The 23,808-nt window shown below is 44.1% G+C and overlaps 1 protein-coding gene across 3 annotated transcripts in view; it reads right to left on the bottom strand.

The window, feature by feature from the left end:
• Positions 1–254: 254 nt before the first annotated feature.
• pot1 (protection of telomeres 1 homolog) overlaps positions 255–23,808 on the bottom strand; it is a 44,278-nt gene continuing 20,724 nt past the window's right edge. The window contains exons 3-20 of one of the 3 annotated variants that reach the window (XM_084185768.1): positions 23,469–23,541; positions 22,382–22,482; positions 20,676–20,783; positions 20,500–20,568; positions 20,006–20,132; positions 15,316–15,446; positions 14,046–14,339; positions 13,029–13,184; positions 5,721–5,905; positions 5,536–5,615; positions 5,368–5,394; positions 3,978–4,134; positions 3,504–3,709; positions 3,088–3,223; positions 2,883–2,965; positions 1,564–1,658; positions 1,295–1,400; positions 255–656 (exon numbers count right to left, since the gene is read on the bottom strand). In XM_084185768.1, the coding sequence (XP_084041894.1) occupies positions 505–656; positions 1,295–1,400; positions 1,564–1,658; positions 2,883–2,965; positions 3,088–3,223; positions 3,504–3,709; positions 3,978–4,134; positions 5,368–5,394; positions 5,536–5,615; positions 5,721–5,905; positions 13,029–13,184; positions 14,046–14,339; positions 15,316–15,446; positions 20,006–20,132; positions 20,500–20,568; positions 20,676–20,783; positions 22,382–22,482; positions 23,469–23,541 (2,286 nt within the window). In that variant the 3' untranslated portion in view covers positions 255–504. The remainder of the gene's footprint in view (positions 657–1,294; positions 1,401–1,563; positions 1,659–2,882; positions 2,966–3,087; positions 3,224–3,503; positions 3,710–3,977; positions 4,135–5,367; positions 5,395–5,535; positions 5,616–5,720; positions 5,906–13,028; positions 13,185–14,045; positions 14,340–15,315; positions 15,447–20,005; positions 20,133–20,499; positions 20,569–20,675; positions 20,784–22,381; positions 22,483–23,468; positions 23,542–23,808) is intronic. The other 2 variants (XM_084185769.1, XM_084185770.1) reach the window with 2 other exon arrangements.

The raw sequence follows: 23,808 nt of genomic DNA, 5'->3' as shown, positions 1-23,808 counted from the left end.
CCTTCAAATCTGTCCCTATAAAAAGGCTACAGAAGAAATAGTGTGATATGATGTAGACCAGGGTTATTCAGCCTGCTGGTTTTCTGTTCTACCTGATAATGAATTGCACCCACCTGGTGTCCCAGGTCTAAATCAGTCCCTGATTAGAGGGAACAATGAAAAAATGCAGTGGAACTTGCTTCAAGGTCCAGAGTTGAGTTTGAGGGATGTAGACAATGAAAATGCCATGATTAAATTCAAATTGACAATTCAAATAATTTGTCATAGAATTTATTTCTAAAAAGGGGAAAAATAAGTTTACACATACTGTCAAGAAAGTACAAAAAATATAAGATGTTGGTACAAAGAAGGAAATAAGACAAAGGAAATGGTCAGAGACACTCAAAGCCAGATACATTTCAGCCAATATAAATTTGTATGATGAATCGAGGTACACAACTATATACAATATTCACAAATGACTATTTGGCATATACATGACATTCTGGTTGGTTATGTTGAGTGCTATGTGTCACTAGGTGTGGCGTGTGTGTGAGGGTGTGTATGTGGGTTAGTGCCTCTGGTATCCGTGTGGCAGATCTGGTAGCAGGTCAGTCTCTGGCCGTTCTCCTCCACTGTGTAGGCACTGAGACACAGGTCCATCCAGGGCCTCTCCGCTGGGCACAGGAAGGGAAAGGTCACAGACAGACATGAATACACCACACAAAAATGAATACAACACACAAACATGCATGCACACACACCAAATTGACGTCCTTAAATACATATTTTAGCCTGGTCTGCTCAGGAGGACATGTGAATACTAATTGCTGTCCAGTCACTTGCTCAATTGCTGCTGTGTATTCACGCTCTGAGGGGCCATCTGCCTGGAAGCTCATCCAGCCTCATTGCTCACTAATGGGAAACCTCTACACTGTATGTCAATGCTTCATTAGTGCCCAATGTTGATGTGGGGTTAAAGACTCTGCCCTTGAAATATTGACAGAATGTTTTTCTCACTTCAAAGGTCTATTTATGTGATAGTGATACATCAGTGGACTTTACAGTGCTGGAAGCAGCCTGCGGCAAAGCCTATATAATAAGGGATGTTTCTATACAGGGCCAATGAGTCAATGTAGCTCAGTTGGTAGAGCATGGCGCTTGCAATGCCAGGGTAGTGGGTTCAATTCCCAGACCACACATATGTAAAAAGTATGCATGCATGACTGTAAGTCGGTTGGATAAAAGCGTCTGCTAAATGGCATTTATTATTATTATTATTATTATTATTATTATTATAATAATGTATGATTACCCATGCTACTCCCTGGTGGGCAGAGTCTGTCCATGGTTTCCTGGACCCTGTCTTGTGCCTCCTGGTCGTTTGCTGCGTCCTCAGCTGACACGTGGAAGAAGGATTCCTGCCATAGGGTTAATGGAGAGTTACCAGTTAGACAACACGTGTACAGTACACATTGAGCCAAACTACCCATGCAGACCTATGGGCACCAAGTTGAAAAATATTTAAATGTGTTGTGTCTGTCTTGTCTCTTCATATGGACTGCCACCCATCCCCTCACGTACTGCATCTCTCCAGAGCAGGGCCTCCAGGGAGCCGGTCCCATCCTGCAGCTCCAGCTTCATCAGTAGGCCATACTGCAGCAGCTGCACCCCCAGAGCTGGGCGAGGGAAGAGAGCCGAGAGGAGAGCCATTACATTAAAACCAAATGATTTAAGAGAGAGACCTGAGCAGAGGCAGGAGAGGACGCATGGTGTAACTTTACAACCCAAGGTGCTGCTGAATCAGGAGGGAAACCATAACATAAAACTGAGGATTGGTGGAGTGAAGAAACACAGCAGACGTAACATTAAAAGTGCTGGTGGAGAGGAGACATAAGATCAAAACAACTGAGGGTTCAGGAAAGGGGCAGGAGCCTAGTAACGAGGGTGAGAGAGAAGACAACACAGTCCAACCAGAAGATGCTGGTGGGAGGAGCTAGAGGAGGACGGGCTCATTGTAAAGACTGGCATGAGATAAATGGAACGGTATCAAACACACCAAACATATGGAAACCATGGAAACCATGTTTCACTCCGTTCCATTTATTCCATTCCAGCAATTACAATGAGCCCTTCCTCCTATAGCTCCTCCCACCAGCCTCCTCTGAGTACAACAGAATCCTCAATAGCTGGTGGCTTGGGGCAGAGAGAAGATCAAGAATAGCCAGCACATTTAAAAGCAAAGAGAGGGATGCAGGTAATCCTAACATGATCAAAACGGAAGCTGTGACCATAGCATTAACAAGCCGAGACGTCACAGACACAACAGAGCAGTGAAATGGAAAACCTAGCCGAGCCAGAATATCCACAAGAGCTAAAGAGAAAGCAGTCATAACACAAACAGCAAGAACATAAACAAAACCCCAGGTCACAAAGGTCACCGTGATAGATCTGTCTCTGTGTACTGTAGCTCATGTTCCACAAAGCCAGTTAATGCCACCCAAGCTAACATTGCCTTTTAATCATCTTAAAAATTAAAAATATATTTTTTATTTTTTTACACCAAATACAAACATACACATATGAACAACTTACAGAAGCACACAAACAACGACTACATCTTCATTGCTATTTCCATTACTAAGATGATTAATCTGACTGATAACCTGTGTGGTGTTCAGTAGACATGGAAGGTAGTAAACAGAAGAGGTGTTACACAAACTGGTCTAATAAGATCTTCCTACAACTGCAAAATGTTTTGCCACAGTTTTGCCTGTGAACACGACCTAGGTGAGAGGTTAATGTGATTAAGGGGCGAATAGGGAGAAATAAAGACGGGGTCAGGTCCACACTAAATCTCCACCACCTAAAAGGTGTACACAGTGAGAAAGAGATCGTCATACCGTCTGCCACACTTTTCTCATCCAACACCTCTACTCCTTCTCCCAATGACTCTCCCACTTTTAGTTGGGAGCACTGTTTGCATCTGAAAAACACAAAAGGCATAAAAACCCACATCACATTTTAGTGCATTTAAGTACACAGATGGACAAAATGTGACCGGTGTCAGATGTGGCTAAGACAGTCACTTTCAAGATAGATACAGACCCATAGTATCTTTTCGTGCCCCGGAAGAGGAAGGGAGCCGAGAGATCCAGCGGGGTCATGGTTCCTTGTGGTGACGTCACTGGGACAATGTTACTGTACGCGGATGCTATCCGACACGTCTCCTCCAAGGTAGCCCCTACGGGAAAGCAGACAAAATAATGGATAACAGTTTAGCCTTTGGCGTAAAACGTAGAGTAAAAACGTCCTTCTACTGTCATTGTGTAGGTTTTAGAAGGCAAACGTGATATGCATCACTAAAAGAGACCCGGATCACTGTGTTTCAGTAGAAATAGATTGCATTTATATAGCGTTTCTTTACTAGCTTTCAAGTCTGTACGGTTGTGGCCATGAGAGGAAGAGAGATGCAGATAACAGTCCATGTCTCCATAGCAACAGGGCAATTGTGTGGTTCTCACCCTTCAGGAAGATCAGCTCCTTTGCCTTGCCCTTTCCCATTAGCTGGCTGGAGATCAGAAGGGTCAGGTTCCGGCTGGGGGATTCAGAAGGAGGCTCTCTGGGGAGATTCAGCTCCAGAGTCCAGTACCCATTATTACAAGGTCCAACGTCCTTCTGGGCCTCTGAGAACACCCCCCCCACTGTGACATCATCAGGGACGTCCCGTCTGAAAGGTACAGGGCAGAGTTTCTCAATCTATTCCTGACTGGTTAGTACTGTCTGGAATCCTTGGGACGTCCCTACCCTAAACCCCTACCCTTATCCTTACCTTAACATTTAAAAATGTTTAAACGTTAACTTCAATGAGGTAAGGACGTCACAAGGATCCCAGATAGCAAGGACCATTCCTGATTGACTCCCAGAGGGTGCACACACCTGTTTCAACTAATAAAGGGCTTGGTGATTTTGGTTGTTAGTGTATAGAAGTAACTCACATGGTTTTACACTCGTGGCAATAGAGTTTCAGGGACTGGTAGAGTCTCTGAGGCTGGTAAGACTTGAGCTGAGCCTGAACGTGGAACACCTGAGGAGGGCCTCTGCTCTTCACTTCAGCCAGACTCACCTGTTCCACAGTGTGGTCACACTTCCTCTCTACACCAACACACATACAACAAGTGTCAGAGTCGCTAGCAGATTGTAACGGGCTAATGTGATGCTCCATTAGCCGTTACGGGATAGGTACTGTTTGGCGTAGCACAAATAATGTTCGACCAACCTTAACTTGGCGATACTATCTTAGTTCTCGATTCACTCTAACATGCATCTTCTAAAATGTCCGTGTCCAGTTGCAGGTGGTTCGTTTGAATGTAGAAAATGCTCTGTTATTAAAATAAATACATGTTTTGTTCTATGAAGTAATCCAACAAAGTGTACGCTACCATCTTGTCTATTTAAATCTTCTCTCACTGATTGAGACAGGTGGGTCCACCCCAAAGTGACGCATGTCATGATGACACTCACTGGTCTTTATCAATGAGAAGATTTGAAATAAACAAGATTGTGGCATACACATTGTTGGATTACTTCATGGAGCAAAACAATCATTTATTTTAATAACAGAGCATTTTCTAAATTCAAATGAACCACTTACAACTGGACACAGACATTTTCTAAGATATATATTTGGCCGAATTGAGAATGAAGATAGTATCGTCAAGTTAAGGTTGGCCGAAAATTATTTGTGCTACGCCGAACAGTATATAGCCTGTAACGGTTAATGGAGCATCACATTAGCCCGCTAGTGTCAGACAGGACTGCAACAATACAAAGACATGTACACCCACATCTGTGATAGAAGTCTATTAGTAGTGTAGGAGTAGTCTGAAACCCAGTTTCCATTGTACTGGCAGGGGGTGTGAAATACGCCTAGACTGGGAAGTGATTTTGTACTGGCAGGGGGTGTGAATTACGCCTAGACTGGGAAGTGATTTTGTACTGGCAGGGGGGGTGAATTACACCTAGACTGGGAAGTGATTTTGTACTGGCAGGGGGTGTGAATTACGCCTAGACTGGGAAGTGATTTTGTACTGGCAGGGGGTGTGAATTACGCCTAGACTGGGAAGTGATTTTGTACTGGCAGGGGGTGTGAATTACACCTAGACTGGAAAGTGATTTTGTACTGGCAGGGGGTGTGAATTACACCTAGACTGGGAAGTGATTTTGTACTGGCAGGGGGTGTGAATTACGCCTAGACTGGGAAGTGATTTTGTACTGGCAGGGGGTGTGAATTACGCCTACAAATATGTAAAAAGATCTGGCAGCAACAATGTGCTTATAATTTTCCCACAAGTGTCAAGAAATAGCTCCATACTTTTCATTTCATACCTGTAGCAATTTCATCTGGAGAAGCACCTAAAATGACAGCAGAAACATATGTGGTGCCAAAAGTTTCCTCCAAACCACGCCCTTCCAAACCATTATGACTGTAAGCAATATTAACAGGAAAACCAGATATTGTACACAAAAGCATCAAAGTGAAAAATGTAAACATACCAATAGACTCTGGTGGTGTACTCCAGACCTCAAACAGGGATGAGTCATTTATGTCAGAGTCTGAGAAGGTCTCCAAGATCCTGAAACAATGAGAAAATAAAAAAGATTGGCACTTCAAGCGATAGTTTCCTATCATTTAGGCCTTGTGAGGTGACAACACAAAATGGCAGACAGCCCTCTCTTACCTTTTGAGGTCCAGTATATCTGGGCTGTCGTCAGGCAGCACGCGCAACCCCTTGCCGTATGAGGAGCCCCCATGCAGGTAGAAACCCAGGTGTTCCGTCTGATCAGACTGGCCAGAGTCATTGCTAGGCAACCGACTAGCCCCAGGAACTGCGTGTAGGTTGTATATCCGAAGGTATGACCCAGGCTAGCAGGAGGAGGGGTCAAATACGTGTTAGAAACATATGTCTCACTCCAACCCCTCTCAACTAATGAAGTATGTTGAATGCTTTGGCTGAAAATAGCACCTGTACATTGGAAATTGATGGGATGAGTCAAAGTGTTTCAGGATCCTTGGATTTGAGTCATCCAATGTTTTCCTTTTTGCCATGCCCAATTGTAAAAAATATTAAATGCAGTTGCAGTCTTCGCATCAGATGGAAATCAGCACCAGACATCTGTGACAGGGACTATTGGTCCCCATAGTGGTCAATCAATAATTTCACTGTTGCTGAATAACAAGCAGCAGGATGCATCAGTTTAATTTGACACTTCCAGCCAGAAGAGTGCGGTATGTTACCAAATCTAAACTTTCCCGGGATACCGAGACAAAATCAGGTTTAAGTAATTTAAAACAAGTATATCTCATCAAGGCTGTCTCATACAGTCACGACCAGCTTCAGGGTGACAGGAACCTGACTTCACCTCTCATGCTCCAGCTGTAAGTACAGGGTAGTAGAGTAGTAGGGGAGCACCGTTTCACTTTCCTGCTCATCAGGGGCTTTGTTCAGCTTCCGGCCATAACATGGGCTAGTATCATGCACCTATCTCTGTCGTAGCCGGCCGCGACCGGGAGACCCATGGGGGGGCGCACAATTTGCCAAGCGTCGTCCAGGGTAGGGGAGGGAATGGCCGGCAGGGATGTAGCTCAGTTGGTAAAGCATGGCGTTTGCAATGCCAGGGTTGTGGGTTCGATTCCCACGGGGGGCCAGTATGAAAAATAAAAAAATAATGTATGCACTCACTAACTGTAAGTCACTCTGGATAAAAGCGTCTGCTAAATGACTAAAATGTAAAAAAATTGTAAAATGTATCTAGTATCACTGGCCATATTTAAAGATGGCATACATTCCTTTAACATGTTCTTGGTTTTTTTGTAAATCGACTGCACAAAGCAGGCATTCCAAAGAACATTTATGGAATCGTGAGAGACTTCTAAGAATTGTATCCTCCACAGGGTGAAAAAAGCTAACCCAACAGCAGAGGAATTCATTCACAATCTCATTGCAAAGATGGGGGTGTCCAATGTTTAGTTAAGACACTGGCCTTACATTTTATTTGAGAGTTCTGTGAGTTGGCCACAGTTTTGTTTGTATTTAAATGCCAAAGATAGAAACAGGTGTTCGAGCCACAGAGTAAATGATGAATGCTCAGAGACTGGTGAGAGAACAGAGGAGGACAGTGAGACTGTAGAGAAAAGGGGGTGATGCTGCATGCCTCTGGTTCAAAGCATGCCAAGCCAAGCACTGCTGCTAACCCCAAAGCTGTTCCTGCCTTGCTACAGCTATTAAATCTACCATCCTCTGCCCAAAGTAGCCAGGTGTGGTTATAATGAGAACACATACTGAGCCAAGCGATGGGGGCTCTCTTTTGGCCAGTGACAGCCCTGGTTCGTTGACGCATTAGAGTGACGTTTTCTATCCGCTTAACAGTCATCGCCCAAAAATACATGTTCAAGTGAGTCTGTGTGACCAAACGTCATGAGCCAACCGACTGACATTTGAGATGTTTCCGCAGTGTCTCATTGTCCGAGTGACGCAATGATTGCTCAGTAAAGGATTCTCCAAATTCAGAAGATTGCTTTCGGCTTTACAGTTTCTCAATGAGTCAGGCTCAATAAACCAGACCAAACTTTAGCCGCCTGGCAGAGCGGGGAAAAAAACACCTAATTTCACACCAGCCTTTTTATAATAGAAGGAACCTAGAACCGGATGCTAGAAAGAGAGCTGACATTACTTAGTTACAGGATTCAGGGGTTGTGGGTGGGGAGTGGGGAGACTCACAGGAGGGGGGGGGGGGGAAGTAGCACAATAAGTGTGGCTCATTGAGATTAAGCACTTCGATTAAAGTACAATGTTTGGGCTCTTGGCAGCCATTTTGTTAACACTTTTCTGTAAGGTAAACAAAGTCAGACAAAGTGTTCCCTAAGATACAAGATTAAGTCATATGAGGAAACAGTGCAGTGAAATTACACGTTTTTTTTAACAAGAGCTGCCATAGTAATGAATGTGGTTTCAGACCACGCTCATGTGACAAGTAACCTTGTCTGAGACCTGAAGACTTGTGTAGACTCCCTGAACTAATGCCTTTAACTCAGCAGCCTAACACAGTCTCATGATAAGATGTGTGGCTAGCAAAGAGGCCACAGTGGTACAGTATAGTGGGAGGGGCCTCACTATCCGTAGACAGAAAGTGATCTCTCTGGTCAACATGCATGGTCCATGAAGGCTAAAGTGGTGGGACATTTACATAGAGGCGGCAGTTTATTCCCACTGTAGAGCAGGCCACATGTTCAAAGTTGTCCATGCACCCAGTCACGTAACTGACACGCTTTATTGCAACCTCATAAACCCAGGGTGAGGTAAAACACCAGTGCGAGAATGGAACTGAAATCCTGAACTTGAGACAGCCTGAGTCAAGAAAGGATACAACTACTAGGAGAGTTGCATTCTGGGAGCAGACCAATGGAACTAGGTAGAGTTTCGAGTTCTATTCTTCACATTGCAATTCTAATGAGCCTCAAACCCCCTCATCCCAACAATGAGTAAGTACCCTTCACAAAACAGCAATGATAGGAATCTGGAATCCCGGTGCTTCAATGACACCGCGACCTCTCCTGGTCCAGACACCAGGGTTCACTTCCTATAAAGCTCTGGGAGAAACACAAGGATGTCAAAGAAATCAAATAACGGAGCTCATGAAGGTGATTAAAACGCTTGTATGTGCCTGCCCCTAAAAAACACAGTATACACACACCCTTTACAAATGGGGGTATTTATACGGACACAGACCCACGCAAAGCAGCGCTCCCAATTTGTCATTTTATCCCCCCTTAAAGAACTCGATAAAAATGACTTCACAGAAGGCGAGCATGGCAGATCACATTGTTTTCACAGGCAAAGGGAGCGAGCGGTGTAATGAAGCAGAAGTGTGAACGATATTCTTTCTCAGAATGCTCTCGCCATTCGCAATTGCTTTTTAAAGCGTTAATCTCATTTTTCACCATTATACACTGTGTTCAATGAACAGGAAGCAAGGGCTATACACTGTGTTCAATAAACAAGAAGCAAGGGAAAGGAGCGGGGGGGGGGGGGGACTGCATCCATTAAGTGCAGGGTCAGCTGTAAATAATCACCATAGGTTGTCCTCTGTACGTGTGTGTGTCTGTAGGTGAACATGGAAGGTCACTAGCTATTAAGGGACTAAACTCTGCCTATTTTCTGACTAAAAGCAATTGAACATAACCAACACCTTTAGCATTGAACTTTCCAGTTTATTTCAAATCCAGAAGTAGTTATCTCTCAGTGGAAAAATTATCTAGAAATAAAAATATATATACAGTTTCATCATAGCGCTTGATGGTTTTCGCGACTACACTTGAAGAAATGTTCAAAGTTCTTGAAATGTTCCATATTTACTGACCTTCATGTCTTAAAGTAATGATGGACTGTTGTTTCTCTTTACTTATTTGAGCTGTTCTTGTCATAATATGGACTTGGTATTTTATCAAATAGGGCTATCTTCTGTATACCCCCATTACCTTGTCACAACACAACTGATTGGCTCAAACGCATTAAGGAAAGACATTCAACAAATTAACTTTTAAGAAGGCACACCTGTTAATTGAACCGCATTCCAGGTGAATACCTCATGAAGCTGGTTGAGAGAATGCCAAGAGTGTGCAAAGCTGTCATCAAGGCAAAGGGTGGCTATTTGAAGAATCTCAAATATAAAATATATTTTGATTTGTTTAACACTTTTTTGGTTACTACATGATTCCATATGTGTTATTTCATAGTTTTGATGTCTTCACAATTTTTCTACAATGTAGAAAATAGTAAAAGTAAAGAAAAACCCTTGAATGAATAGGTGTTCTAAAACTTTTGACCGGTAAAATATATATATATATATATATATATATATATATATATATATATATATATATATATATATATATATATATATATATATATATATATATATATATATATATATATATATATATAGGATATTCTATCTAGGTTTTGCATGTGGCGGAATTGGACCAAGATGGTTGCGGTTTCAGCAGAAAGGGAAACTGGGAGATCCAGAGCTGAGCACTAGTACAGTGTTCGGGTTATCATCTGAGTGAGAGTTTGTGCTGAGAAAGAGAGAAAGGGACATGAGGAGAAAACTTAAGAAATGACAGAGGGATAGATGGAAAGAGATAGAGGGAATGGTAGAGAAGAGAGAAAGAGGGAACATGCAAAGGGATGGGATGAGTGCAGTAAGAGGGAGAGAGAAAGAGAGAGAAGAAGAGAGAGTGGAAGAGACCACGCTGGATAATACCATGTCATTTTCGGGTCTGATACGGCATGTTCCTCTTTCTGGTCTAAGGACATACAAACATACAGCTGGATTTGCATGATCCCACAGTATCATGACTTTGTGGTCAATGTCACTGGACCCTTCCAAGCAGATTAATGAGGCTGGGGATCCAAATCGGTCCTGCACTTCAGACAAAGCACAAAAGATCTGCCAGTCCCCTGCATGCATAGCTCAATGTACTGTAATGTTAAAAAGTAGGTGACACATATATGATAACCAGATACCCCCATGCATATGGTCTGCAATGCATAAGAAGTATCGTTATGACGCATCAGTTGTGTACTATATGATGAATGTGTGCACGTAGGGGTCAATAAGAGTGTGTGTTAACAGTGCCATTGAAAGCTAGAGGCCCCATGTTGTCTCACTGTGTGGTGATATATCTGTTTGAGTGTGTGGAGAATAGAATGTGGTAACCAGACTGCAACTGAAAGCACCCTGCTGTTTTAGCAGTGTCGTGTGTGTGTGTGTGTCAGAGACACCATGCTGTTTTAGCAGTGTCGTGTGTGTGTGTGTGTGTCAGAGACACCCTGCTGTTTTAGCAGTGTCGTGTGTGTGTGTGTGTCAGAGACACCCTGCTGTTTTAGCAGTGTCGTGTGTGTGTGTGTGTCAGAGACACCCTGCTGTTTTAGCAGTGTCGTGTGTGTGTGTGTGTCAGAGACACCATGCTGTTTTAGCAGTGTCGTGTGTGTGTGTGTGTGTGTGTGTGTGTCAGAGACACCATGCTGTTTTAGCAGTGTCGTGTGTGTGTGTGTGTGTGTGTGTCAGAGACACCATGCTGTAAGGGTGACCACAGGGAAACCATAACGGAGGCGGATCGATTGGTCACTTTTCATTCTCCTCCCCTCCTCTTTCTCATTTTCCTTTATCCTAATAACCTCCTTTCTTCTCTAACTAGCCATCTTCTCAATAGCCGGCTCTGCCAATTTCACACACTATTACTGACGATTCGCCAGAGGAGATTGATAAATGGGGAAATATTTCTATTCACACTTATCTGCCCTGAAAAGGCTTTATTTGGGAGGGTGAATCGATTGATAAGCATGAAATTACTCCTGTCAAAGAAATCCTCTTTCATTTAAGAGGCTATGATATTAAATACTGTATTCCACCTAATCAGAGTTGGAGTAAGTCTGAGATAACTGGAGAATGTGTGAAGACAAAATCAATTGTCTTACAGTGTAAAAAAAAAAAAAGAAAAAAAAAAAAAGTGTAGAGGATAACATTTTGTTTTGACCTTCTTTTCTCCCAGTTACAACGAAAAGACAGAAATACAAAATTGTTAAACTTTTTATTATGGTATCCACATAGGATTTGTGTCTGCGTGTGTGTATCAAATGAACGTTTATTGATTGCATACACAGTTTAGCAGATGTTTTAGCAGGTGCAGCTAAATTCTTGCGAGTGTGTGTGTGTGTGTGTAGCATAGGTCATCTCTCTGCTGTCACATGGGTAATATTTTTTCCATGATGAGGGACAGTTAGGCCAGTGGACAGCAGTGATGGGTGGTTCACCACAATACATAACAGATACATAATCCCTCTTCTGTATCAGAAGCAGGTAGCCGACTAAGTGAAAAATCGGTCAATGTGCCCTTGAGCAAGGCACTTAACCCTAATTGCTCCTGTAAGTCGGCCTGGATAAGAGCTGCTAAATGATCAAAAAATAATAATTGAAATAATTTGCACACATGTACAATAACCACACACAGTGAGATTAATGACAAATATGATTTAGTGAAGTAGTATTGGAACAGAAGAACTCTTAATTTAAAGTGCCATTTAACAGTTTTGTCTTCTCATCCTTAATAAAATAGCACAATGTGAAACTGCTTCTTCTTAATCAAGAGAGCTTTGACTTTAGCTACACATAACACAACATGTTACTCATTGCATTGGTCTAGGCTAGGGGCTGTTGATGGAGTTAACACCAATGTGTCCTACAGATGACCCCGATGTGTCCTACAGACGAGAGGTTGAGTGGGTGTGGACAGGCCACCCTGGTGACAAGAGGAATCTTGTCGGAGGGGGTTAACAAATGATACAATTATGCAACCATATGCTAATAGCGCCTATCTCCACTGATAAGGATGATCGCTAAGGCAGAGGATCAAAGCTTTGCTGCTTCTGTCAAGCAGAAAGACAGAATTATACATTCAAAGGAAGGGTGGAGAAGGAGAAGGAGAGAGAGTAAGAAATGGAACGTGTGAGAAAGCGATGCATATTGTAGCATTTTAAATATTCATCGCTATTATAGTCAGCAGGGGAAATGAGAAGAAAGTAAAACAGATTTGCCTGAGGCGCTGCAAAAAGCAAAGAACTCAAAGAGTTTGTATTTTGAAGGAGAACACAGTGAACTATTAGAAGACGAGAGAGAGAGAGAGAGAGAGAGAGACAGACAGAAGGTCAAACTGCATCGTTGATTTAGGGCACGACTCAGCAGAAACAGCCCGTGGCAAAACCTTCAGGTGTTGACGTAGTGACAGGGCACTAATACTTTATTTAAAAAATGTACCTCCCCTCCCCTCTATCTCTGTGTAATCACACAGCCATGTAAGTCTACCGTCACGGACTGGTAGGCCTGTATTTCAAAGTCAAACCACTGGATTGATGACGAGCACAAAGGACCTGATGTGGTTTTCTGTCCCACATTGCTGAGCAACAGTGAGTCATGTGACCTCTCACCTTCAACTGCCGGGAGACCTCTACATGGTTGTCGTAGACCAAGACGTTGGCTGTGAGGTTTGCTATGTCCTTGGACAACGTGGGACTTCCTTCAAGAGTGTTGGGCTCCACAAACACATCCAGCAGGGGGTGAGGGCACTTTGATCCGTCCCAAACCTGGAGAAAGAAAAGGAAAAGGTTGATAATTTTGAACTTCCACAGAGAGGGAGAGAGAGAGAAAGAGTGAACGAGATGGAGAGCCAAAAACTGAAGAAGAGGAAGACAACACAACAACTACAGAACAAGTCAACGACTCAAGTTGTCAACTGCCATACAAATGTCTATGGGTAAAAAATGAAAGAATGAGCTAGAAAGTGTGAACAAATAAAAAGAGGGCATCACAAGATGGCCCCCCCAGACACTAGTAATCTTTACCGCAAATGTCACGTTGTCATCCCAAAACAGGCGGGTCATGGGCTTCCAGTTCTGTGGTTTATCACGGCGTCATTACCCACAATAAGGCTCTTATGTAAACATATATGACTATTATTAAACTGAGTGCAGTGGCATCCCAATGAGGACATATTCCCTGAGGGTTGACACGGCTCCTACCTCATAATGAGTATGTTCTTTGGCATAAAGCGTCAACACTCACAACCGCATCATTGTATTAAGCCCATGTCTTTTCAAGTCCTCATATATATTTCAAACTGTATAAGCAGGGAGATGAAGCGCTCGCAGAGATAAGTTGAAAAGAGAAATAAAGCATCTTCCCTGCCTTAGCCACAAACTGTTAAGAGGGATGCTCATAGACATACACTAGGCTAAATCACAGACCGTCTTTCTTATCATTATGCTTTGCTAAATGTCTGAAACGTTTTATTCACTGTACAACAAGGTAGCCAGCCGATGACCAAAATATCACGTTTTCCATTGGATTTCCAGAGTTTCCTAGCTACCTGATTCAATACAATAAAACAAACTGACGGGTCTAGACAGTCGCTAAAGAAGAGTAAAAAGGTTCTTCCTGGTTCTTACCTTCAACAGGGTGCAGCTGCTGTCCACAGGGGCTTTAGCCAGCAGTTGGCAGGTCAGGTCAAAATAAGTCTTGGGCTGTACTGCCGACAGGGGTACACAGGGCACAGCAGGGACCAGAGACTGGTTGGCTGCCCATGTGCGCAGGGCCTCCACGGCCTGGCAATCTTCCTCCCCAAATTTGAAGGACCCACTGGAGGTACGAGGGACCACAGGGCTGCCCACCGTCCCGTCAAAGGTGACCACGGAGAAACCATGGCTGGTCAAAAGGCTGATGGCTCCATTAAAAAGCTGGGTCTGAGAGAGAAAGAAATGGAGCTTTGTGAACCTCTATCTGGATAATCTCAAACATTCCAGCAAGGCTCACATCCTAAATATCAGTTCATTTCAAATTACAATAAGGTCAGAATCAATCTTGGGCAAGCACAGTAAAAGAGTGCTCCTGAGTGGCGCAGTGGTCTAAGGCACTGCATCGCAGTGCTAACTGTGCCACTAGAGATCCTGGTTCGAATCCAGGCTCTGTCGCAGCCGGCTGCGACCGGGAGACTCATGGGCGGCGCACAATTGGCCCAGCGTCGTCCAGGGTAGGGGAGGGAATAGCCAGCAGGGATTTTAGCTCAGTTGATAGAGCATGGCGTTTGCAACGCCAGGGTTGTGGCATTTATTTTGGCCGGCTGGGATTTTCTTGTCCCATTGCGCTCTAGCGACTCCTTGTGGCGGGCCTGGCGCCTGCAAGCTGACCTCGGTCGCAAGCTGGATGGCGTTTCCTCCGACACATTGGTGCGGCTGGCTTCCGGGTTAAGCGAGCAGTGTGTCAAGAAGCAGTGCGGCTTGGCAGGCTCGTGTTTCGGAGGACGCATGGCTCTCAACCGTCGCCTCTCCCGAGTCTTTAGGGGAGTTGCAGCGATGGCACAAGACTGTAACTACCAATTGGATATCCCAAAATTTGGGAGAAAAAGGGTTAAAAGTAAAAAAAAGTAGTTATTGTGCATAGAGTTGAATGGTTTGTTTAACTTTGCAATCATTGGTTCTTGTTTGGCATACATTTTAAAAAGTGTAAAATCTGAGTCTCGGCATCACTCATTTACATTTTTGTCATTTAGCAGACGGTCTTATCCAGACCGACTTACAGGAGCAATTAGGGTTAAGTGCCTTGCTCAAGGGCACATTGACAGATTGTTCACCTAGTCGGCTCAGGGATTCGAACCAGCGACCTTCCGGTTGCTGGCCCAAAGCTCTTAACCGATAGGCTACCTGCCGATCACACATTTACCTTGACTCTGTGTAGGCGTATGATGTCTCCCATTTTGAAGATTTTAGGGTGTTCCTCAAGCTTGTCACAAAAGATGGTACAGCCCACTTTTTTATTTGATTGGTCTGTAATCTTCAGTGTGGAGCAGTAATCTATTGGGGATAGAAGTCAGGACCACTGTCAGATCAAATTCCAGATATGGCCTATCCAACAAGACAGTCTGATGAATACTGAGACGGGCCCTAGTATGCACATCTTATTGCAATGTGATTTGAGACATCCCAAAATGGTTGCTTGCTTTAAACATACTTTGACGTTGGCTTTCAAAGGCAATGTCCGTTCTCAACCTTCTTATGCTGCCTTTCTAATGCAGTGTTTCTCAACTCTGGTCCTTAATACCCTCAACGGAACGCATTTATTTTGGAGCCCAGACAAGCACACCTGATTAAACTAGTCATCAAACCCTTGACTACTTGAATCAAGTGTGTTTATTCGGGTCTACAACAATGTGTACTTTTGGGGGTACTCGAGGACTGGAATGCCGAAAAACAGTGCTCTATTGGAAGTGATTTGTCTCATTTAAATTACAAGGGCCATTGAATGCTGCAATAGAGGTCCACCCGCAAAGACAATTTGATTGTAGAGCTTGTCTGAAATGCTGTTTGTGCAAAGCAGCACACAACAGTACACAATGTAAGAAAGACACTCACCGGACAGTTTATTCATGAAAATGGATCGCTCCTACAGACAGTGAGTCACGTTGCCGTGGCTTGCTATATAAAGCAGGCAGACAGGCATCGAGGCATTCAGTTACTGTTTGATTGAACGTTAGAATAGGTAAAACGAGGACCTAAGCGACTTCGAGCGTGGTATGATCGTCGGTGCCAGGCGCGCCAGATCCAGGATCTCAGAAACGGCCGCCCTCCTGGGCTTTTCACACACGACAGTGTCTAGGGTTTACCGAGAATGGTGCGACAAACAAAAAAAATCCAGTCTGCAGCAGTCCTGTGGGTGAAAACAGCTTGTTGATGAGAGGTCGAAGGAGAATGGCAAGAATTGTGCAAGCTAACAGGCTGGCCACAAACAGGCAAATAACAGCGCAGTACAACAGTGGTGTGCAGAACGGCATCCCGGAACGCACAACTCGTTGGTCCTTGTCATGGATGGGCTACTGTAGCAGACGACCACACCGGGTTCCACTCCTATCAGCAAAAAACAAGAAGAAGCGGCTTCAGTGGGCACGCGATCACCAACGCTGGACAATTGAGGTGTGGAAAAACATAACCTGGTCTGACGAATCCCGGTTCCTGTTGCGTCATACTGATGGCAGAGTCAGGATTTGGCGTAAGCAGCCTGAATCCATGGACCCATCTTGCCTGGTGTCAACGGTACAGGCTGGTGGCAGTGGTGCATCACCGTCCAATCTGCAGCAACTGCGTGATGCCATCGCGTCAGCATGGACCAACATCTCTGTGGAACGTTTCCGACTTGTAGAATCCATGCCCCAAAGAATTCAGGCTGTTCTGGAGGCAAAGTGGGGTCCGACCCGGTACTAGATGGATGTACATAATAAACGGTATATAATAACACTAGGTTTCTATGCCGAGGGGTGGTAAGGGGTCATCTGGCTAACACTTAACTCTCAGTATTCTCTTCGCTGTGTAGTCAAGTGGGTAGCGTCAGCCAGCCAAGCGGCTCATCCATCTGCCACCCCCACTGTGTCTCAACAGATGGATTCTCTTAATATCTCCCTTCTAACTGCTGCCACTAGGATTCAGTAGCATGACAATACATGGTCAGTTAATGCTGTCCTACGAACACTGCTGTTTTATTTATTCACTCATTACTCAATCCAGTTTGGCTTAAGGGGGAACTCTTTGTATGAGGCTCCCACAAACAAAAAGGACCCAAGGTACAGTTTGCAGGCGTTGGGAGACACACTAGAAAATGTGAATTGGAAAGCCATGGACTTATTACTGTCATTCATTATTGAGCTCTTTCTTTCATTACGGTACATACCGAGACAAGAGTGGCTCAGAGATTACTACTAACAGACTGTCCCCTCAGGTCAAACTCTAGGCATAAATGACTTGGCTCGTGAATGTCGTGCTCCTCAAATAATATCAAGTTTGTTTTGCTTGCTATGTAAACACCTCGTGAAAATAAGCAGAGCAAACCCCTGACAACAGAAGAATAATTATTTTGTAAGGTACTTCCACATAAAATGGTAAACGTTGCAAGTTGGATCACGCACAGATTACAGCTTTGCAAAGCATTAATACACGCTTTGCTCAGGCCCCATTTTCCCATCAACTATACTTAAGCAATAAGGCCAGAGGGGGTGTGGTATATGGCTAATATACCATGGCTAAGGGCTGTTCTTATGCACGACGCAACGCGGAGCCCTTAGCCATGGTATATTGACCATATACCCCGAGGTGCCATATTGGTATTATAAACTGGTTACAAATGTAATTAGAGCAGTACAAATAAATGTTTTGTCATACCTGTGGTATATGGTCTGATATACCACGGCTGTCAGCCAATCAGCATTCAGGGCTCGAACCACCCAGTTTATAATTGCGATTTTGTCATTTGCATCACAGGCACTTGCATTCAAAATGGATATTTCATGCAGAGTTTTCCCTCCGGACATTCTGGGCCACTGATTCAATTGGACAAGATGGCCCAGCACAGTGTACAGTACATCAAAATCAAGTCCGATATCTACAGGGTCGGTTGAGTGGGATGAGGATTGATTTTTCACCACTTTATGTCAGCTTGCATGACAAGATCTAATGCTCGATCAATGCTTAGGGTGTGTTAAGGCAGAGATTAACTACACAAGGACACAGTGACTCAGTGACTGTGGTTTAATCCAGGCTGCTGTAATTTACTTTGTAATTTGTGTTTGTATTGTACAATTTAAAAAGTAATTGGTTTTGAATAGTAGCAATAAAGAGCAGACACTGTAAATGTTGAGTATCCGGTTGTTCTGTTCTGGAGATTATTATTGGACAACCATAATAAAACCATTGGCGATAAAAGAGTTAAAGAGTAGCTAGAGATGAAGAATATTAGGTGGATATGAAAGGGGGAGAGAAGGAGAGGAGAAGGAGGAGAGGAGGGGAGAAGAGGAGAGGGGGAGAGGAGGGGAGAAGAGGGGGAGGGGGAGAGGAGGGGAGAAGAGGAGAGGAGAGGAGAGGGGGAGAGGAGAGGAGAAGAGGAGAAGGGGAGAGGAGAGGAGAAGAGGAGAAGGGGAGAGGAGGGGAGAAGAGGAGAGGGGGAGAGGAGGGGAGAAGAGGAGAGGGGGAGAGGAGGAGAGGAGGAGAGGAGAGGGGGAGAAGAGGGGAGAAGAGGAGAGGAGAGGGGGAGAGGAGGGGAGAAGAGGGGGAGGAGGAGAAGATGAGGGGAGAAGAAAGGAGTCAGAGAATAGGGGGAGGGGGAGAGGAGGGGAGAAGAAAGGAGTCAGAGAATAGGTGCCATGAGGACAGGAGGGACAGAAAGGAGTCAGAGAATAGGTGCTATGAGGACAGGAGGGACAGAAAGGAGTCAGAGAATAGGTGCTATGAGGACAGGAGGGACAGAAAGGAGTCAGAGAATAGGTGCTATGAGGACAGGAGGTACAGAAAGGAGTCAGAGAATAGGTGCTATGAGGACAGGAGGGACAGAAAGGAGTCAGAGAATAGGTGCTATGAGGACAGGAGGGACAGAAAGGAGTCAGAGAATAGGTGCTATGAGGACAGGAGGGACAGAAAGGAGTCAGAGAATAGGTGCTATGAGGACAGGAGGGACAGAAAGGAGTCAGAGAATAGGTGCTATGAGGACAGGAGGGACAGAAAGGAGTCAGAGAATAGGTGCTATGAGGACAGGAGGGACAGAAAGGAGTCAGAGAATAGGTGCTATGAGGACAGGAGGGACATAAAGGAGTCAGAGAATAGGTGCCATGAGGACAGGAGGGACAGAAAGGAGTCAGAGAATAGGTGCTATGAGGACAGGAGGGACAGAAAGGAGTCAGAGAATAGGTGCTATGAGGACAGGAGGGACAGGCTAGGACAGAGTATGTTCGTATAACAGCATCAGAGCGAGGTTCCCCTACCTCGGACAACCACTCTGCTTGCCCTTCTGCGCTTTCTAAAGCTCCTCAGCAAGGTTTTTTTCTGTGTGAACAAACCTCGCCACACTGCCTGACTCCCGGCAAGGGCAGCCCAGTTAAAAGGCAGTCGCAGCACTTCCAAGTCAAAGGTTGCGAGTCGAAGGGCTGAGCAACACCACAAGGACTCATATGTACCCTGTGATGTTGGGTGCTTAGAGAGAGGGTGCAGAGAGAGGTCCTCTTATTCCCATTGCCAGCCTCCACCTCACCTCCCCCTCCCGCCAAACACTACGCCTCTACAAACGCTTGTTTAATGAGATAACAGTACAGTAACCCCCACCCAACCTACCCTGGATGACACCACCTACAGACACACCAACAAACCCCTTATTATCTCGGAGCAGCAGGTCAGGGGGTCCAGTAGTCATAGCAACCAGCCTGTTGGTTGAATATGGACTTCAAAGTGCTTTGCTGAGTAGGAAGTGTGTCCTTTTCTGTCTGAAAAGTATGTTAGCACAGAGCCAACACCTTGAACTGAGCTCAACATGGGGCTGGTGGAATATTATCATATTTGTCAATACCATGTTAGTGCATTTGCAGGGCAAGTTGACCTACCTGTCCCCTTGGTCCGGAATGGCTGCTTGAAGAAGGTGACCACAGCGTAGACGTTCACCACTACCCCAGGCGTCAGGTCGCTCAGTGGGGCGTAGGTATACTTAACCACCTTCGCTGCCTTAGTGACCTGAAGACAAACACTACTACATTACCATTCAGGATCGGACAACAATTTAAGTAAAGAGAGAATGTCTATTTGTAAATGACTTGAGAGAGAACAACGGTCAGTAGTAGAGACTGGATATGAAACATAAGGTCAGTCCCTAAATTGATCGGTTTGACAGAGTAGACAGAGTAAAACTGTTTTGGGATCAGTAAGAGTGATTTAAGTGGAAGGGCCATAGGTCAGCTATTTTACATGTATTCAGTATCAAAAGATCATACAAAACATGACACACGCAGGTTCACATTGGGATAACCATCTGATGACATGTGAATCTTCTGACAGCCTCCATAAAACCAAGGTCTTTGAGCTAATGAGGTCACAGACTGACCTCAGTGCTGACTGGAGAGGTTCTTTTGCTGGGTACAAATGCTCTCAGGCTTACAGTAGATGGCCACACCTAGGACACAGAGAAATGCACTTCAGGAAACTAGGGGTCACATTTTATTAAACCCTTCCCTTAATTATCAAACAACGTAGGAACCCATTCCCTGAATATGTACTCACATACACCCAGGCATCATCTCCAGCCAGCTGCAGGTTACAGGCATGGAGCTTGTCTTTGTGAGCTGTGGGAGACTTGCCCACAGTGAAGCCAGCCACCAGCAGCACGTCCTGGGGGAACAAACACATGCAGCAGAGACAGAGAGAGGAGATATAACACCACCTCCCCCCAAAAATAAACCAGTGTAAAATAGGTTTAATATAGGTCAATGCTATCCGGGATCCTTGGGATGTCCCTACCCTAAATCCTACCCTAACATTAACCATAACCCTTCCCTAACCATTTTAAATTTCAACTTTAATGGGGGGTAGGGAAGTCCCAAGGATCCCGGATAGCACGGACCATTTAATATAGCAGAAATATCAGCTTGTGAGTAATATGCTACACTCAAAATAGAGATAAGCCAGTTGTATTTTTCTTGGGGAGCAGTGTGTGACTGTCCTCCAAACGGTTTAACAGTGTTCTCTGACATTACTCAAACAGCAGACAAAGGGAAGGGAGAGATACAAAGGAATCATGTTACAGTGGATTACACAAACCACTGTTTGACAAGAGTACTCTACAGCCATGATAGCCAATCCCTTTTCCCGCTACGTCTGCTCAGAATGTGATATTCTTCTCCTCTCAGGGGTGTTCTGAGACAATAGGTCAGTCATGTCTAACACTGGTGCATCACTCAGCTCATTCAGCTTCCTGTTTGTGCATTGGTCTTAAACGACGTGGATGCCTGAATCCTATCACTGGTTTTGAGTGTCATTTTATCCAGGTTAATAGAAAGATTTGCTGATCTGTCACCACCGTTACAGAGCATGTCAACACTGTTACAGAGAGAGCATGTGGGATGTCAACACTACTACAGACTAGAGGACGTAAATAACCAAAATGACTAACATCCTGTGCCTTTGCACTTAACAAGGGTTTCTCTGATCCTCAGACTCTGAATAGCATCCCTAAAATCAAACTGCAGACTTAATCTACTTCAATGTAGACGATAATTGCATAAGAACTCTCTCCACAAGGAAGACGCTCCCTCTCATTGGGAGTGTTACAATTTTGATCACAAACACTACGCCTCTGACTAGAGCTCTGATCTGCGTGCTACAGCAGCTAACGCTCCAATCATCTCTTCGAGGATTATCCCCCTCCTAAAAGCAAAGAAATGCCGTCTTGTCACATGCTTCATTCTTATGCACAGCACCTTTTGACGCATGATGTTGTGGATATGTGACGACCAAAAGAGAGAAAGAAGGCTGGGATGAAAGCTGGTTTGTGAGCAAAAAAGAAAGAGAACCCATTGTTTCCCAGCACAAAGTGGGCCAAGAATCACAATTCAACACAATTCTGTTTATTCCTTTGACTGAAAACCCTAAACAAAAGACTAAAGGCGCGTCTGTCTTTTCTGACAAGAATCCATTGCGTGCCTTCAAAGGGTTGGTAAAACAAATGCATTCGAGGCTAAGCATTCAGGTACAATATGTAACTGGGGATATGCATTCAGTTACAAGTGAATAACAAAATGCAGTGTTATATTCTGTCAGAGAACACATCCACCTACACCATTACATTCCAATTCAGATTTTTGTACCCAGACCTCATTAAGTGCAAATCAGGACCATGATACTTTCAAGTGCCCTTACACATGAATGCAACCAGATCTTTATTTATTACACTTTGTTTGAGATCCTATTGGGAATGGTAGGAGACCTACCCCTTGACTGACGGATTCGGAGTAGTCCTTCGCCAGCGCACCAAACAGGATGACATTGATGGACGAGTGATCTGGGGACATGTCCTGTTGGGAGTCTTCTTCTGACGGAGGCAGAAGGTAGTGTACACATGCAGCAAATTAGACAGATGCAAGACATATACAGAAAATACCTCAGAGCCTGTAAGGCTTTATAAGGGTATTCTCTTATTAGGGCTACAGTTCAATTAATGTCACCTAACTCCAATTTCGAAATTGGGTAGTGCGTAATCAGTTTTCCTCTTGTCATGTCAGTCATTGCATATCTTAGAGAGCTATTTAGAACTTGTCAGAAACGTCCAGATCAACTAGCCCATGTCAGCTAAAGTTTTTTAGCCTATAGATTTTGTAGTAATTTTTGAGTTATGGCAAAATGTATAGAATTGCAAGAAAATGAGCTTTAAAACTGCAAAATGTTCTCTACACGCCATGACAAAATGTGTAGAATTGCAGTAAATAAGCTTTAAACCTGCAACATATTCTCTCCGCCAACAAGAGGGGTGTGAACAGTGTGTCATGAACACTGCTTTTGACCAAATAAATCGACCGCTCTGGGTTGTGGAAATGTCAGCAGAAAAACACATAAAAAGTGAAAAACATAATAAAAAAATAGTACTGATAATTCTGAGTCACAACTAACAATTGGTGTGGTAATACAATTAATACACAAGACAAAGAAACAAGGCATATTTCACACTTGCCCCAGAGAAACAGGGCAATATTTCAAATGGGTTTGAAGTACTGTATTAACAAGCGAGATAACTCTCTCTGAATAAGCAGTGCTGCTGTATGAATGTTCATCATAATGCAGAGGGATAAGTGTAGCATGGCCGACACAACAAAGAAGAAATTGCCTTTTTCAACAATCCTATTAAGATCCATTCCAGCTGAACGGCTTACAGTGGGAATGAGACAATCGAGCCAGCTGAGATCTAACACAGCGAGCTACATGCCCTCCAAGGAAACTCAACCAATGCGTGATTGGGCAGTCACTCCTTCATTGTATATGCCTACATCATTCTAGGCCTACATGTTTTCTCATATACAATACCTTGAATCACAGTCTTCAGGACATAGTTGTCTTCTCCCATGGATACCAATGGCCCTTTGTGAACTACTCTCCCCTGGCAGAATAGCAGAAAAATACAAAACTTTAGATGAATGGTAAAACATTTACATCGATTAGTGTTTTATATGCTGCCACTATAGTCATATCGGTCAAGTCCTAACTTCATACAAATCTTTTCACAAGTCAATTAGCACATAACTCCCTTAGACGGAAAATGGAGGAGGGGGAGTGAATTTGTTGTTACTTGCTTTGCCTGCTTTACAATCATCTGCCCATAGTGTACTTGGAAGAAGGATAAGGTAAAAAAAATAAAACTTTTAAA

Source organism: Coregonus lavaretus, assembly GCF_964263955.1.
Source record: "Coregonus lavaretus genome assembly, chromosome: 21".
NCBI classification, from domain to species: Eukaryota; Metazoa; Chordata; class Actinopteri; order Salmoniformes; family Salmonidae; genus Coregonus; species Coregonus lavaretus.
This window is presented reverse-complemented; position numbering and strand designations above follow the sequence as displayed.